The 18723-nt window shown below is 40.3% G+C and overlaps 1 protein-coding gene across 2 annotated transcripts in view; it reads left to right on the forward strand.

The window, feature by feature from the left end:
• The first annotated feature begins 14306 nt into the window (after window positions 1-14306).
• Window positions 14307-18723, forward strand: part of WFS1 (wolframin ER transmembrane glycoprotein) — a 33173-nt gene continuing 28756 nt past the window's right edge. The window contains exons 1-2 of one of the 2 annotated variants that reach the window (XM_059470613.1): window positions 14307-14385; window positions 16194-16385. In XM_059470613.1, coding sequence (XP_059326596.1) covers window positions 16199-16385 — 187 coding nt within the window. In that variant the 5' untranslated portion in view covers window positions 14307-14385; window positions 16194-16198. Of the gene's footprint in view, window positions 14386-14423; window positions 14625-16193; window positions 16386-18723 lie in introns of those variants that run through there. The other variant, XM_059470614.1, reaches the window with a different exon arrangement.

Genomic DNA, 18723 nt, shown 5'->3' on the forward strand with positions numbered 1-18723 from the left:
GAGGCTAGGGATTAAAAGTGTAAAAATAACAGCCATTATACTTCTTAGAAGGAATTCTCTGAGGATGTGTGCCCGTGGCTCACTCACGCTTGCTTTACTACGTGATGTACTGAGCTAGTCAGAGCTTTGATGGAAAAAGGCTTCTAAATATGACTTTAAAATCATGACATTTTGGTGGACCAGTTTTTCTCTTCACGATTATTTTTTCTTTCTTTTTAAGAATGAGTTGCTAATGACCACCTTGACTTTCTGAAGACAGGTCTTCTAATATAGTATATATTGATAATATTACATAAGTTCATCAACTCTCGGGATGTAGCATCGTTCTTATAGAAACTTAACATGCAATAGGAAAAAGAAATGAAAATACCCTTTACTGATCTTCTAATTAATATCAGAATTTTATCAGACAGAATATTTAAGTACTGCTACAGCAGTTTATATGTTTAGAGCATAAGTGAACTTTTCTTGCACCTATGGACTCAAAACTGCTGGTTCAGGACATGATACAAGGTTATGCATCATTTCAAAGGATAGCAGCTAGCTGGAAATGCCCTTTAAGATCTACCACAGTTTCTGTTATGCACACTGATGTAAATCTTCAATCGGTATTCAAAATCAATAAATGCTCTACTGCTGTCATGTAAGGTCTTTGTTTGAGGGGAACATTGAGGAATTCCCCTGGATGTAGCTTTCTTAGAGAATGAAAAAAGGTTGCTCTCATAAAGTTGACCTTTGAGAACAAATAAAGGTTGATAGTAGGAAGTGAACAGATAGTCTGATAAATTCCTTCCCTTTTCCATATTAAAAGAGAAAATGAGCTGAAGTTTTGTTTATCTTTGGAAAGCAGTATGTAACTGAGCAGAGATGTGAAACATCTGCTGTTTCTCACTTGGAAGCAGGTCTCTTCAAAGACAGAGCAGGACTTTGAATGCTGAATGTGGTTTTTTCTTTAGAGGTAGAAACTGTGTAAGACCAGTTACTAACCAAAGGTACTGGAATCAGGGAGTTTACCTTGTGGAAGATGAAATGAGCCCTTTCATTACTCATCCTAGAGATGCATTACCATACTCAGTGAAGATACCAAAACTCCTCCTGTACTATCATATTCTTGTAAATGCTCAGAAGCAAAATAACTTAAATTATTCCTTGCTGTCTGGTTTCTGGTGGCGCAGAACTTGGATGCTTTTGTGTGTAATAAAAGTATATTTAATCTCTCTTAAGTGTATTTAATTTCTGTTAAATGGCAGCTTAATATGCAACAGAGAAAAAAGAAAATATTTCTCAAGTTTAAAAATCAATTGCCTTGGGTATAATTAATATTAAGGAAAAAAATTGTATCAATTGCCCATATAGTTTTGGTCTCCTTTTACCACTTTAAAGGCAATGTCACTAAGTTCAATAAAACAGGCTGCAATAAGCAGAAAGTTTAGACAGGATTAATGACATTCGTTCTGTCTTTACAATGTTTATCTTTAGGAAAGGTACCAAATTGATTATTGCCTTAGAGTACACTGCTCAGAGTTCAGAAACAACTTGAGTAATTAAGAGTGTATAAACATAGACTTCTATCCAAATAACATGGAGTGCACTTACATTTTCCTGTGGCCCCCTTTTTTCTTTAAAAAAATAATTGGGACTAGAATAGAGCAGTTCAGTTGGAAGGGACCTACACCAGCCCTCTAGGCCAACAGCAATGTATGCTGATGGAGATTGCCAGTACCATTTTGTGATGGAGGGTGGAGTCCCATGGCAAATAAAGACTAAGAAAAAATGGGGATGCATGTCAAACAAAATTTAATTAAACTGTGTAATTGCAGGCTCAGATAAACAGTAACACTATGAAAGTGTTGTGAGTACTGCCATAAGATGGTATTATACATACACCAGCTTGGAAAAGGCTCTCAGTTGCTGTCTAGCCACAGTAATGTCATAGTGGGTTCAAACAGATCAAGGGGGAAGCTGACAGCAGACGGTATCAGTGAGTTAGGCTGTGAGAAGATACAAGGGATGTACAATGGAGGAAAGGGCAGTCAGCAGTAGAGGTGACCACACTGCTGAGGTCCCACAGCTCACACTGTGCACAAGCTCTGGTTGTTCACAGCCCAGGGGCTCGTGGCTGTGCTGCTTCCAGAGGCACCATGGCCAGTCTCCATGGGGGCTCTCAAAGGCTGGCTCCAGCCACAGTACTTTGTAACATGGACTTCATCCTCTGTGCCTCTTCCCTTGGTGATGATTCATGATTTACTTCAAAAAGAGAAGGCTGCCAGGATGACAAATTTAGGCTGCAGATCCTGTGTGCAAATTAATTCTCTCTCTGTGCAGTCTTTCCAATTTCCCAAAGCTCATCTAAGGAGGCTGCAGGGCAAAAAGAAGCAAAGAGAACACAATTCATACCCCAGAACTCAGTGTATGAAATGTGTTTAATCTGCTAAAAAAGGTAAAGCTCATAAAGCAACCGGATGTGCTTGGAATTTCTGCATTATTTCCCTAGCCTATTATTTTTATTTATTTAAGATGTCAATGCAACTGCATTTGGAATATAGTCTGCTTATCTCCTACAGAAGCCTTTCTTGCTCACATGGAATGAGTCAAGCACAGTGTGTATAAAACACTTTGTGGTGCAAGACATGAGGCAGTGTAAGGCAAAGTATTTCTCTGCTTCAAAAAAGGAATATTCTCTTGCCTAAAGTGAAAATGAAACGGAACCTCCAAAGGCATTCTCTGTTCCTCATGTACCTATCAAAGGGCATAACAGTATTGAATTATTTAGGTAACTTTCCCTATTAGACTGTGTTCTTTTATGAATCATTTCAAGTGGCTTGGGCCCTAACCAGAAAAAGTCTTTGCATATTCTAAAGACTTTAAGAATTACCCAAAGGAAGGATTTTAGGAGAGTTAAAAATTTATAGCCAAAAAAAACTTATGAACCTCAAATTGCATTTTTATAAAATAATCTTTTTAATCTTAAGGATGTGCTGGTTTTGGCTGGGGTAGAGATAACTTTCTTCACAGTGACAGGTGTGGGGCTATGTTGTGGATTTGTGCTGAATAAAAGGTTGATAACACAGAGATGTTTTTGTTATTGCTGAGCAGAGCTTACACAGAGCCAAGGTCTTTTCTGCTTTTCACCCTCCACTCTGGCAGCAAAGTTGGAGGTGAATGGGGGGCTGGGAGGAGACACAGCCAGGACAGGTGACCCAAAGTGACAAAATGGGATAATGCAGACCATGTGACATCATGCTCAGTGTATGAAGTGGGGTGAGGAAGAAGTAGGTGAGGACGAATATTTGGGGTGATGGTGTTTGCCTTTGTTTCTCTTTCCAAATCACCAGTACGTGTGATGGGTCCTGCTGTACTGGAGATGGCTGAGCACCTGCCTGCCCATGGGAAGCAGGGAATTAATTCTTCATTTTCTTTCCTTGTGTGTGTGGTTTTTGTTTTCCCTGTTACTCTGTCTTTATCTCAACTCATGAGTTTTCCAGCTTTTACTTTTCCAATTCACTTCCTGATCCTGCTGACTGGGGGAGTGAGCAAGCAGCTGCCTGGGGTGAAAACACATCACATAACTTAAAAAAAACAACCCTCCCTGCCCTCTCTCACTCCACTAAAATGCCAGGCTAGACAACTGAAGGGAGTCTAACTCAAGAATTAAATTGGTCAATTTTTTTTTATCCTGTGCCCCAAGAGCTTCTTGAAGATTTGTTTCTTATTCCCACTTTGCTATTGAAAGTTTTATCTTAAGACCAGATGACACCTTGATGTGTAAAGAGCAGATCTGTATTATGAAGCTTAATTAATGCAATGATTCACATAAGTATGTCAACAAAACCACAAAAAATAAAAGGCAAATGTATCACTGTGAATATTGTCAACCTTGTGTTAGCAAAGCATTATGCTGATTGGATATCTAAATTTGGCTCTTTCTAAATAAGTCTCTGATCAGTAGTCTTAGCTGCGTCCAGCAGAAAAAGCTTTTTAGGTTTTCTCACCAATCTTAGTGAGATTTACAGAAGTAGGAAGTAATAAGGGAATATTCTAAATAACATGCATTTTAAAAGTGATATATTGCAACATGGAGTTGGAATTGAGTACTTATCAATGTTCTGAAGCTCCTCAAAACTTCTTTAAAAGAAGAGTGATTCACAAAGTGTAGTAATCTGAGTAATAAAGAAATGTTGATAAAAATCTCAAAGCTGGACAAAATGTTGATACATTATCTGAACTATCTTGTTCTCTGAAGCATTATTCCTAATACCTGGATATCCCTTTAGCGGTTTGTATTGCCTCCTCTCAAAAAAACCCTCTGATGATGGTTGTAGAGATGGCCTGCTACAGTGTTCTTGTAAAGTTTTAATATCTAATCTAAATCTCATATGCTGCAAGTTATTACTTCCTGTTCTAACCCCTTTGAGTACTAAAAAAAATTCTCTTTGCAAAATATTTTGCATATTTTGGAGTATCTTCTTTGCCAAGGCTAAAAGACCAATTTTCCCACTTTTTTTTTTCCTAAATTCCATCTAGGTTTCTGACTCACTGCTCTCCACTAGATTTTATCCATGTAATTTACCCCTTTCCAAAGTTTGGACCTGGATTTTGAAGTGTGGCAGCTGTGGCCTTACAAGCCTGAGTAGTGAAGGGATTACCTCCTGTATGCCTTGCATGCCACAATGGCACTTGCTTTTATCTGAAATAGAATGACATTCCTGATTTATCATTTTTTAATCTGCTGTAATCCCCTGTGTATTAGTACACAGCCAGTTATTCTTCATCTTTCTTTGGCTTCTTGATCCATCCTGTTATTGACCTATCCTGGATCATAGATTAGCTCTATAAAATGCAACACACTGTGTAAAATTCTTGGGTGGTTTGGGGTTTTTTTTTCCCCAATTTATTTGAATTGTTGTAATGATAAAATAAGTAAAGAACTGTAACAGATTGTCTTTGAATATCCAGAGTAATTTTATTTGATCATTCCTGCATCAATTACAGTAAAGTGGATCCTGAAGTAGTGTAGGGAGACAAGTAGTGGAGAAATGGGTTTGAATCTCCTCCAGTACTGTTTTTGTAATCATAGAGTGATTTTTTCATTACTGTCCTTTTCTGTTAACAAAGTCACTAGGAGACTGACTGAAGATAATTATCAGTAGTGAAATGTGGGAAATGTCATAATTTGTTTGTTTTAAACTGTGTTGATAAATTCTAATTCCATTCAGAAATCTAGGTTATCTCCTTCAGAGAAATGTACCTATGAATTCTGACTTCAATACAAAATATAATGGCATCTTCTGATTAGTATGTTGGGGAAAACAGAGAAATGGAAACAGAGAACTGCAGATCTTGTCATATGTTGAAAATATGCTGGTATTTCTTTTATGAAAGACAGAATTACATTATTTATTTGTTCATCAGGAGCAGTATTTCTAGGAAGAGTATCTCAGAAGTGTATCTCTTGCTGTACGTGTGACTGATGTAAATGTATTATAAATGCATTTATCACTAGAGAGGAACAAATGGCCCATACCAAAAGCCAGATGCTGTCTGCAGAGCTGTTTGGTTTGAGGGGTTTTGGTGACATTTTTGTGGGGGGAGGAGGAGATAAAAAAAAATATTACTGTAGCCTTTAATGTCAAATTCTGTGTTCTTAACTGTGAACAATCTAAGTGGGGACAGATGTAAGTACAAGTAACTAAGCATAACTAAGAACATGAGGTTAATTTTTAGATGGGTTTTTGCTAGTATTTAATATACTACAAATTTTGTAATGTTTCATAATACCTGAAATGTTTGTGCGTCCACAAGCTTGGATGGCCTTTTTTTCAGGTATATCATTTTGCCTAAAGAGCAATAGTAACTTTTGCTAAATTTTTGCCTTATTTAACAATTTGTGAAGTCCTTCTGAAGTTAAGTAGCTCTTACAGATAAAGAAAGAGAGCTACAGAAAAGGGCAAATGTGTGGACTGAGTCAAGGCAGCAATTCAGTCCTGATCCCAGGCACCCTATGGGAAGGACTCATGTTGGAGAAGTTCATGGAGGACTGTCCTGCAGGAAGGACCCCACACTGCAGCAGAGGAAGACTGTGAGGAATGCTTCTGAGGAGGAAGGAGCAGCAGGGATGACCTGTGATAAACTGACCGCAGTCCCCCAACCCCTGTCCCCCTGTGCTGCTGTGGGGAGGAGGTGGAGAATATGTGAGTGAAGTTGAGCCCAAGAAGAGAGCTTTTTTCATTGTCCCTCTCTCATTTGATAGGTAATAAATTAAAATAATTTTTCCCCTAGTTGAGTCGGTTCTGCCCATGAGAGCAACTGGTGAGTGATCTCTCCCTGCCCTTATCTGAACCCATGAGCCTTTCCTTTTGTCTCCCCTGCCCAGCTGAGTGCAGTGATGGAGTGACTGTAGCCAGCACCTGGCATTTAGCCAGGGTCAACTCAACACACTGAGTTTGTTAATCTGCATTATACATTAACTGTTTCAAAATTAAAAAGAAAATTTGCACCAGAAAGTGTGTAAAATTTCAGGCCAAAGTTACATCAGTGTCCTACTCATCATACTAAGGCCTGCTTGGGTCCAGAAATGATGTAGAGACATATTTCTGCATGCATGCCTGTGCTGGAAAAAAATCAAGGGTGATGTAGTACATAAAACAGAAAAATATCATTGATCATTAAGAAATAAGGGAAAAAGAGATTTTGGCAAGGAATTAGGATGAATGGGGGGAGAAATACATGTAAGAAACTACCAAAGAAAAGGAGGGGGAAAATCAGCGCATCTTCACGCCAGTTATGCTACTGGCACTTCACCACTAGTGGCAGTCGACTAAAACTGTATGTGTGCAGAGTTTTTTTCCTTCAATAATAAGATAGGAATAGGAATATAGCAGCTGTACAACACTTACAGAAACACACCTGAGTGACAGTGTTCACAGGGGTTCTTGGATGAGGGAAGAGACAAAGGATCTGACTTCATGTTTCAGAAGGCTTGATTTATTATTTTATAATATATATTACATTAAAACTGTACTAAAAGAATAGAAGAAATTGTTCTCATCAGAAGGCTAGCTAAGAGTAGCAAGCAAAGAATGATAACAAAGGTTTGTGGTTCGGGCTGAGAGCCCGAGCCAGCTGACTGTGATTGGCCATTAATTACAAACAACTCTATGAGACCAATCACAGATGCACCTGTTGCATTCCACAGCAGCAGATAACCATTGTTTACATTTTGTTCCTGAGGCCTCTCAGCTTCTCAGGACGAAAAATCCTAAGTAAAGGATTTTTCATGAAAAGATGTCTGTGACACACCTGGATTAAGTCTAAAAAGAGTACTTTTTTTGTAGCTGAAGATATGAATTTGATCAGTCTAAATACGAACTATAATTGTGAGACTTCTGTGGGGTTTAAGCTCCCACTAGTAAATTAGCATTTCACACTGTCTTCTCTCTACAGTTTCATCAAAAGACAAAATTATTTCAGTTACTCAGGAACCAAGAGGCATATATTATTTGTATTTACCTTGAAGTGGCTGTTAAGAACAAAACAGTGACTATTGCCCAGCATGCTGCTGTCTGTTCCCAGACTTTTTGTAAGCACTCGTACCTTGAGAGTTCAGAAAAATAATTTTCTGTCACCTTATTAGAAATCACGATTTCCCCCGTCTAATTAGTACACAACAGACGTTTTTACCATCTAAAATAATTGCAAATGCTTTAAAGAATGAAGAGGTTTTATTGCCACCTGGTGGGAGTCCTGTGTGTGACACGTCCTAATTGCAGACGAGATTGGGAAGATGTTGAAATACTTCAAGCTGACCAACACCATCCTGCAAGAATATAGTCTAACTACATCTGGCATCATGACAATAATTAGATGACTAGCTAAGAAAAATCATTATTAAAAATCATTATTAAAGAGCTGCAATCAGTCCTTACACTCCTTTTAATATTAGGTAGAGGCACTGTTAAGTTACTAAATTCCAGTTCTGTTGATGCTAATCAACACAACTGGAGTACTGGCATGTATAAATAAAATCTGAACAAGCTTTTAAATGTGAAACATAGTTTGAAGAATCTGTACATTTTACGGCAGTTCTTACAGAAATTGTTGCATCACTGCCTTCTGATTCATATCTTTCAGACCAAGGCAAGTGCAAGGTTTCAGAAAGTAACAGCAATCTCTAGCACTTGGCAATGCTGAAAATTACCTGAACCTGTTACCAAATGTATCAAACCATGCATGGAGTTTTTGATAAACAAAAATCTGATCAAAATGCCACAAGAATGAAGAAATCTTTAAATTCTTTATTTGGTATGGCTGAAGGAATGTTTTTAGGTTCATGGTTTCCTGTTTATGTTTTGCATGCTCAATGCAGTGTGTCTTACAGTAAAGCAGATGACACAGACACGTGTCCCCCATCCTGGTAACAGGATGAACACGTCTGTAGTTCTTTGTGCACTGCCTCGGATGCACTGCATTGTCTCACCCAGCCACACTAGAGGTCACTGTGAGCAAAGAATAAGCTTGAAAAGGCAGGAACACTGATGGATCAATTTGCAGGCCGAAATTTGTGGCATACCTTCCAATTTCAAAGGTTGACACAAACCAATCCATGTTAAATATGTTATTCGAGAGGGGCCATGGTACTTCATGTAACCTCATTTACCGAGAAACTACTTACAAACTGTTGAAGAAGTTATTCCTATGAAGAAATCCTTAGTGCTTGAATATGTCCAGTTCAATTTTAGACCAAATTTAATCTCTGGCAACACCAAACTGAATAATGATAAAGGTTCCAGACTTTGTTGATACTTGTTCCTGTTTCTTCATATATAAATTTTAAGGTACTATTCTTTCCCCCTAGGAAAACAACCCTTCTTTCTCTAGACTGTAGCAGAACAGTGCAACTTTGATTCAGGTGCTGCTTCCAGAGTTAAGGAAGCTGAGTCCTGTTTGTATTGTGGATTAGGAACGACATCAGTAGTTGTCTCAGACTGAAGTCATGAACAGAACAAATCTAGAAAATTCAAGGAACTGGAAGAGGAGTGGACTGCCCTTTACCTGTTCCAGGGAATGCATCCAGCCCAGGGCTTACCTCCCAACAGCTGCTGTGCCAGACCTTCAGAGTCTCACCTGCACATGGTTGTACCTGCACCCAGTTTTAAAAACTTGTCCTCTTTTACAGTGCCTGTCCACAATTTGAAAAGATGGCTGAGCAGTAAATTCAAAACTGAACATCTGGTGCCACCTATGGCTTCCTTTAGTGCAGGTATTCACTTGAAAAGGAAAATGTTAACCCTTTCCTCATGGCTGAGAGAGCCAATGGGAGAGTGAGAGTGGTGCTTTTCTATATAAAGCAGTGATGATGAACAATACTTTTGTGCTGCCAGCCAGAGTAGAACAGTGGAATACAGAGAGATTAAAAGAACAGTGGACAGGGAATGATGCTCACATCACCCTACATGCTGTAGTGCATGAAAACAGTACTTATGTGGAAGCTACTCCAACCCTGAGGTAACAGAGGCAAATTTAATATGCAGATCAGGGAAGAAGAGTCTTCATCATAATCTTCACAAAACTCCTCAATTCCTGTTTTTACCTACTTTTTGTGCCCATTTCTTGTGGTTTTCCTTCCGTTTCCTCCCACCCTTTTATTAATTCTTTCTACTGAATGTCCATCCAAATGGCACTAACATCTTAATTGTTCCCATCAAATTGTTGATTCTCTGATTTCAGTGTCCTTTTTCTATGCTTAAATTATTGTGCTCCTTCTGACAGAAAATACCTCCCACTTTAAATTATACACTGCTTTAAAAACATAAAAAGAAATCTGGTTTTGTGGTTCTTAGTCTAAGGAAACAGTATTATCCAGATGCTCATGAGGGATGCTGCAGCTTTTATTGCACTAATATTACGGTGATGTAATGCTTCCATCAATTAAATTATACTGTTAAAATGGGTAAACAGAGTAAACAACTAAACCCATTATTTTGAAATAACAGCCTTGTCTTAATTGGTAAGGTGTGGCAAGAAAAGAAGTGATTATTTTTGAGACAGGTTTTAGGATAGTTTACTTAGCATCACTCAGACATTTTCATTTCCATAATGTACTTCCTTTCATAACTACTGAAGATACACATGGCATTTTTCTATGAATTTTTCACCTCTTCTTACTGGCACAAGAGCACTGCCGATAAGGTTTTTGCTAGGATTAATGTATTCCAAAACCATCAAGAGTAACTATGTCAAATCTGTGTCTGAGCATACCATGGACTAAAGGAATTAATTTTCAGAGGCACTATGAAAAACATATGGAGCTGAAGGCTATTCATTGGAATGAATCACACTTCATGCAGGTCTATTTTCTTGGATGATCATCGCTTTCTCTCTTACTTTTAGGAAGTGAGGCTAGTTTTCCCTCTGGACTGATAAGAAACTATTTGTATGCCAGCAATGCTATAAGCATTATCTCATCTCAGTAATATAGGTAAATCAGTTTGAGTTGAGGGATTTAATAAAAAAATTTATTTAAATGTTGCTTAGCATAATCTTTTGCTGTTACAAATTCATTTTCTAGAAGACAGACTTAAACATTTCAATACTAAACACATGCCTATATACAGAAATACAAACTTCACAACAGAATGTGAAAAAGTCAGTTTATATTACATGCAGTTTAACAGAGGCAACATAAGAGTTGCTCAGATTATTAGCTATCTCAAGTATATTTCTACAACTCAGTGATAATTATATGGAAAAGCTGTTAATTTCAGCCTGTATCTCAGTAGTGCACATCCAGTGTTCAGACAGCCATTACTATTACATTTCATCATCTCAAGTAAAAAATGTTTACAGAATTCGGCTGAAGTCCAACATCACTCTTTAAACCTTCAAAATACATGTAAAAGGATTATTGATTCTCTAGTAAAGAAAGTATTGCTTTTTTAGATTTTGTCCTTTTTTTTTAAATCTGGGCTGACAGCAACCTCATGCAGTTAAGCAAGTGTGTAGTTCTGGACTCCTTCATGCAAGGAGCATGAAGGCACTGGAGTCAGTCCAACAAAGGCCACTAAGATGATGAATGCACTGGAGCATCTCTCCTGTGAGGAAAAGCCAAATGAGCTGGGCCTGTTGTCAGAGACTGAAATGTTCTGGTTAATGGCTGCAACATTGTTATGAAGGAGCTTTGCCCATTATGGGAACACTGTATACAGAAGCTGTGACCATCACACCCCACTGTGATTACGCCTCTTGAGAGCAACCTTGGACTGTGGGTTAAGCCACCTAAGGGAACCTGAGATAAGATAAGGTGACAGTGAAAAGCAAACAAGGCTGAGGGAGAAGAACACATCCACAAGATAACCAAACCCAGCAGCTGTCCTGAAAACCATTCCTGGCTGGGTTCAGGCTGGGGAGGCCACAGCCACAGGCTCATCTGCTGAGGCCAGGCTTGTTCAGACTGCCCCCAGCCAAAGCAGAGCAGAGTTTTGGGTGCATGGCCCAGCTCTGGTCAGAGACACTGAACACCCACCCTCCCTCACACAAACTGGCTCAGCTGTGAAACCTCCGCCCCAGGAAGGCCACATCCATGGGACATCCATGTGAGGAGCAGCTGAGGGGGTGTCATAATCCATCAAAGACCCCCAAAGTGCTCCCCAGACTGATTGCTGAGGCCTTGCAGCAGCGCACTGCATGCAATGCAAAGGGATGCAACAGATCCAGAGTCTGTTGTGAGACTGTGTAAAATTGTCCCCCACCAGTCAGGGGAGATACCTGGGCATTCGCACCTGGCACAAATGTAAATCAATCCATTGAACCCTGTCTTTTCAGGGGACCCTCGCTACCAATAAAACCAGAAGGACAGGACCAACAGGACACTACTGAGATCCACAGAGTGGTGGTCTTTTCTACTTAAACTGTCTCTGTCATCATCTTTCTCTTCCCCCACTTCTTTGTTCTATTTCTTCCTTTCTCTTTTCTCTCATTTACTGTTAAATAAAATCCATACTACTGACTTTGGCATATGGTCACATTTGCACCTTAATTCAGGCAGGGGCATCTCATTCTAAAAATTTTAAGGACCTGATCATAATACCTGTTCAGCCTGGAATAGAGAAGGCTCAGAGGGATCTATCAATGTACATAAAGACCTGAAAGGAGAATGCAAACAGGATGGAGCCAGGATCTTTCCAGTGGTGTCCAGTTAGTTACAAGAGCAGAGGAGTGAACACAAACTGGAACACAGGAGGCTCCCTCTGAACATCAGGAAGTGATGGAGTCTCCATCCCTAGAGATCCTCCTAAGGTCATCTGGACACAGTCCTGGGCAACCAGCCCTAGGTGGCCCTGCATGAGCAGGAGGGAAGAGCAGCTGACCTCAGGATGTCCCTTCCAACTACAACCATTCTACTGATGCCATGAGTCATAACTGAAATTGAAACAGGTGCTGTGCCCTGTTATTACAGGACTTCCATGTTTCTTTTCTGCAGCTGTAATAACTACTGCAACAATTTGCAACTGTGATAATGCCAGATGGGAACTCATCGTTTGTGATAAAGTAATGCCAAAGTGAAATCAGTGGAATTGATAATGGAAGTTGTCATTATGTCTGAGTTTGGTTTACTCTCAGTGTTACTTTAGTGTTACAGTATTCATATAACACATGTGAGTATAAAAGGTGTGCATGACAATTCATTTACTGAAAAGGTTTTGTTGGCTTTAATTGAGGACCTGATCAAATTCAGCAATGTGCATCTTCAGTGTAAGATCAGACATAAGCAACCAAAGAATATTTTACACCGAGCCTTGTTGTTAGGAGGGTTAGTAGCCAGTGTGGCAATTGCACCCTTGAACTTGGCTTCTGCCATGTGTGACTCTGCCTGTGCTGGAAAGCAGCAGGGGAGGCTTTATTTAACACTTCCTTTATAGTTGGTTTTCTAGCTACCACCCTCATTTCCACCTGTTCCCTAAGCATGTTACATCCTTTAAGCACACCCACTAAATACCAAATCAATTGTATAAAATAATATCTTGAAGGAAATGTGAACAGCAGGGGGAGCAGATTGCAGAAATTTGTCATATCAGAGTTAAGTCATACTGTCAGTCTAAGGAAACAACAGGTAACACATGGCTGGCATTGCATATTCCTGATGAAACCACATTACACTCAGACTACAAGTAATCTTCTTAAATGTAGGGTTTTTTCAAATTTATTTTGAAGTAAACAGAAGTTTAGTCATGTTTGTTTAAACTTGTTTTGTGTAGGAAAAAAAAAAGTCTTATGCCTTCCAAGGCAAGGAAATAACAACACTGGGGACCACATTCTTATGTGAGGATTAAAAAGAACTCAGCTGGCAGTGACCCAAAGAATTTAACTGACATTTTAAAAAATGAAAGCATCCCATGATCTGCAAACTGGGAACTTGTGAAAATCAACAAAGTAACTTATATGAATGACTGAAATTTAAACTTAATCTCCTACTTTGAATTTGTAGCTTGTTTTTTTATTGGGGTTTTAAATAGAAGCTATTCAAAGTACAATATAGGGACTTTGATTTATTTAAAGAGCTCGAAAATAAAACATATTTCTAAAACGTGCTAAGTTCACCATCATAACAACAGCAACGTAAGTTTACAGTTCGCTTCCTGCCCAGAAGCCTTCCACCTATGCGGCAGAAATGCTAAGAGATGTAGCAGCAGTAACTTGGAGGGGATTTAGAAAAAAATCAGCTACTGGGTTACCGCCCTTTTTTCCCATTCCCTTCGCTCCTGTACCGAGAAACCCCACGATAGGACGGTGCGGCCTCACCCCGGGCTGGCTCACACCGACACTGCCGCCGCTGCACCGCTGGAGCGGAGCTGAACCCTCAGCCCGGGCAGGCTCACACCGACACTGCCGCCGCTGCGCCGCTGGAGCGGAGCTGAACCCTCAGCCCGGGCTGGCTCACACCGACACTGCCGCCGCTGCACCGCTGGAGCGCAGCTGCGGCCTCACCCCGGACCCGCCGGCCTCCGCCCGCCTCACCCGGCACCGCCCTTTTGCAGCGGCCCCACCCTGGCACCCCTGGGCCCCCCGTGCGGGCGGTCAGCCCCCGCCCGCTGTCACCGCCCGCTGCTCCACCCCGCCTGCCCTGCGCGGCCGCCATCGCCATCACCTCCGCCTCCTGCCGCCGGCCCCGCCCGGCCTCGGCGGGGCCTCGCCGGAGCCCTCCCCGCGGGCGGAGGGCGGTGAGTGGCAGCGGAGAGGGGAGGAGGCCGCGGCCGATGGGCGGGGCAGCGCCGCCCCCCAGGGCTGCGGGCTGCCAGCGGAGCCCCAGTCGGCGTCCGGCCGCCTCCGGAGCTGCGCGCAGGTTCGTCGTCGGGGGTGCGCGGTGCTGACTTCGCCCGGCCGGGCTCGGTGAGCGTCTGGGGCGGGACCCCGCGGAGGACGGCCCGAGCTGCCGGCCTCGGCCCCCCGCTGGGGCTCCCTGGCCTTCCGGAAAGGCAGGGCCGCCCGGGCACTCGCGGACCCCCGGGGAACGAGGCCGAACGAGCTCCGGTGCTCCCGACTGGGAGCGGCTGGCGGCGGTGGGTGCGGAGTCACCGCCATGGGTGCGGAGTCAGCGCTCGCTGGCTTGTGAACAGCCCGGAGGAAAAGTTGGTGTTGTCCTTTGTAGGATAAGCGCAGAGTGACTTTTGGGGCGGGAGTGTTTTTGCGAGCTGGCTGATAGCGAGGTGAGCTCCTGCTCACGGCTGTGCTGGGGAGGCTGTGCCGGCGCTGCCCGCTCTGGAAGGAGCCGGACCCGTCCGAGCCGCGCATCCCCCGCGGGGCGCCTCGGGCGCGGCCTGGCCGCGCTCGCCGACCCTCGTACAAAGCACTAAGGTCAAGTTAAAACTGGAGGCACAGTAACTTTTGTGATTGTATAATGGTTAAAAATACTCATGCTAGTTTACCGGGAAGGTATTTTAATCTCTGTGTTTTCCGAGGACTGTTTGAAGGTTGAACTGAACTATGTTGGTTTATTTATAACTTGATGTAGAAACATAATACACAAGCGCATTTAGGTGTATCAGTAAAATATTTTCTGGTTTAGGGTAGCCTAATTTTTGCATCCAAGTTGTTAAATTAGAAGTAGTATGTTTGGCAGTGGAGACATTGCTAGTACTCTTAGCACCCTGTTGTGATTTTTGTGTCCTTTGAGTGGAAAAAGTTGTTGGTTAAGTGGTGTCTGTGGTTTTGGCTATACTACTTTAATCTTTACAAGGACAACTTTAGGTTGGTTTTCTGAATTAGTTCTGTGCTTATACAGAATTAAAAAATATTGTTTACTGCCAGAAATATTCTAAAATGCTCCTTAAATACTTAACTTCAGGAAAGTTGTTCTTAAGGAGCAAGAATTGCTATGTGTTACGCTGTGGTAGTACATGCATATCTTGCTACTTTTGTGTTGTGAAAGCCAAACTTTCAGTAGGCATTTTTATGCAAGTTTACTTATTTAGGGAACTTTTTACTATAGAGCAGAGACCCCCTCTTATTTTTGAGAGGACTTATAGTTAAAAGGCCGTCTCGTGTAAGGCCTTTGCCTCCCTGCCAAGTATGATTTTTCTTTTTGAGTGGGACATAAAGGTATTTAAAGTAAGCTCATTTTGAATCATGGGCATTTAAGTTGATAATGTCTAAAAACAGCATCCTTGGTTATTTCCCATACAGAGTTCTACATCTCCTGCTTTGCCTTCTTATCATGATTCTCTGTCTCCTTATTAGGTGATGACAGTTAACCAGGCCTTTGATAAAAGTTTTTTTATTATTACAGGCTTGTCTCTAAAAAGTTTGGGGCTAGTCTTTATTTCTGGCATATATAAGCAGAACATTAAATTCAAAGAAGAAATTTATATGCAGCATTTACAGGATTGATTATTAGTTTTAGCATTTGTTTACACTTGTAACCCTATTATTATTAGTTAGGAAAAAAAGCAGTCACTGTTCTGGCACAGTGTTGTATGTGTGATCAGACTCAGCTATAGCTGCTCATGCTGGGAGTTACTGAAGAATGTATAGATAAATCTTGAGGTTCCTATGAGCCTTCTTGCCATTTTCTAGGCTTTTTGTTTACCTAAATTATACAAATGCATTCAGATTTCAAGTTTTTATTCATTGTAAATGAATACAAATTCACTCAGTTTTACAGTTTTCTGATAACTTTTCATTATTTTCTTCTTTGGCAGCTAAAATGAATTCAGTTCCTGATCCCACCTCAAGTCCCTCTCACCCCCAGCAGCATCTTGGAAGGTCCCAGCTAAATGCTGCTCCTGTGGCCCATAGTGGGAACAGTCAGAGACCTGGAACCTCTTCAGGAGATTCTGCAGCTTCTTCAGTTCCTGGCTACTCCCGTAGCAGGGAGAAAACAGAAAAAAAGGGTAAGTATGAAAGCAATTCTTATGCAAAATGGGCTTACACACAATAATCTCCCAATGTTTCATGTATATGTACTCCAAACTCTGTTTAAAGACATTGTAAAGTAGGAAAATAAATTTCTTCAATTTCTTTTAACCTGTTGTTGTGGAAGAGTCTTTTCTACTTCAGCTTCCTTTGTGCATATTTTTGAGTTTTCCTATCTAATTTTTCAGGTTTGTACAAAGCAATAGGAAAGAACTTTATTTGAAAAATTGGCAGGGAGATTTAATTAAATTTAGCATTATAATGTTTCAATTGAATTTCTTTGTTTGGCTAGAATACATACTATAACTGTAGCTTTACTATGAATTCTAATGTGAATGCATAAGATACTACTGTAATGTAGACTGATGGAATAATAAATTGGTACATGAAGCCAAAATTGAAGTTAATATTAGCAGTAAGATAAGAATTTGGATTTACAGTCATGGTACACTGTGAAAGGCAGAATTATATGGTTCTTTTCCCCCACTTGCTGTGAAACTATTGAGTTTCAAAGATTGTGGAAACTGATAGGATAAGAGTAAGGTCTTGTGCAAAATGTAGAACAAAAACCACCTGGCTCCTGTATTCACCTGCTGGTTCCAGTTTTAATTCAGTTTGTAATCTAAAACTTGTGCAAGATGGTCTTGTGCTCAAGGTCTAACTAATCCCTTGCTCTTTAACTTTAAAATTGGACTTTTGATTGTGAAACTGCTTATGTACATGCCCTTATGTTCACAAATATAAGTCTCTCTATTGAAGACAGTAAGGCATCCAAGAGTTTAAAATTATTAAATGTGTGACTTTGTGCATGGCACATACCAGATGCAGCTGAGCTTTGCATGTAATTCAGGCCAATATTACGACTGTTGTCAGCAAATCTATTGTTTGCATCTAATTCATAATTGACTGTTGGAACCTTCTGGGTTCCCTGTTCCCAATGAAGGGGAATTTCTTTTTGGATATCCTACTTTCTATCCTGTGTCAGTATTCAGAACCAATTTTGTCATCTAGCCCACTTGTAAAAGAATTGAGAGATTATGGAGATTTAAGACTTCTAACATTACCTACGTGGTTGCTAATTTAGAATTAGTGCTAACATATATGTTTTCTTTCTTAATATTCTAGTTTCTTAGTATGCTTCAACAAGGAAAGAATAGTAACTGTAATAGGAATATGGTATGAACTTATCTTGGCCTTAGTTACAGTATGATTTGAAAAAGAAATACATAGGTTTCTGTTGTTGGTGTCCACATTCATGCAAGATTCTGGAAATGAACACAATCTGTCTAGTGGTATTTTGCACATGGGTTCTGTCAGATATTCTTTTCTTATTTTGGATATTTTCTTACTCTACACAAATGCTGGACTTTTAAAATCACACTGATTTTTATCTTAGTTCTCTTTACAGTCCTGTGTATTTGCTAATGAGCCCTAGCTATGCAGCACTGTATTAGAGATGCTGCTCATTAAAGAGGGCTTTTGAGCATTGATGTATTTCTCCTTTTCAGTTCTGACTCATTCCTGATTGCTTTAAGTCTCTTCCCATTAAAATATTATGGGTGCCTGGTGCCACTGTCATTCCCCTTCCCATACCCTTCTTAATATACTCAAGTATTTAATGCAGCAGAATGAGCTACCATTGCCATAGTGTTGTGTTGGAATCTCTAACAACCAAGATTTTAGTGAGTTTAGATAGAAAATGTCTTCAATAATATATAATACAGTATTTTCTTATATGGCTTATGGTTTTAGAGTTATGCTGTTTGTCATAGTGCTAACAGTTTCTAGAACTGAAAACTTTTTTAAAAGAAAGGAAGTTCAGGTCATCAGAACTTAAAAATGGGCATTTCAGTAGGACTTTATTTATAAAGAACTGGAAATAAGAAATACAAATTCAAAAATGTATATATGAAAATAAATACAAAATAGACTGATATGTCAAACATAACATTGGCACTTCAGAAGTTCTCAAAATATTTGAACTGACATGAAGGTGTTCCTTGGAATCACCAGAGCCCTTACGATAAATAACATTTGAGTTTCTCACAGGTCTAGGAAAAGTGAAGGATTTGGACTCTCAGCCAGGGCATGTTGTGCTTGGTTGTATGAAAGGAAATATGCTTCAGCCCAGACGCTCTGGACCACTCTGACTTCTTTCTTAGAAGATTAAGAAGTTGGGTAATTTTCAATAGTCACTATGATTATGAAGAAGAGGACAGAAAAGACCAGCACACTAATATACAGAAAGCTCTCTCAAATCTTACTAAATATGTAGAACACTCCTCTTTGATTATGACTTAAATATCTTGCTCAAAA

Source organism: Ammospiza nelsoni, chromosome 4 (genome assembly GCF_027579445.1).
Source record: "Ammospiza nelsoni isolate bAmmNel1 chromosome 4, bAmmNel1.pri, whole genome shotgun sequence".
Taxonomy (NCBI): domain Eukaryota; kingdom Metazoa; phylum Chordata; class Aves; order Passeriformes; family Passerellidae; genus Ammospiza; species Ammospiza nelsoni.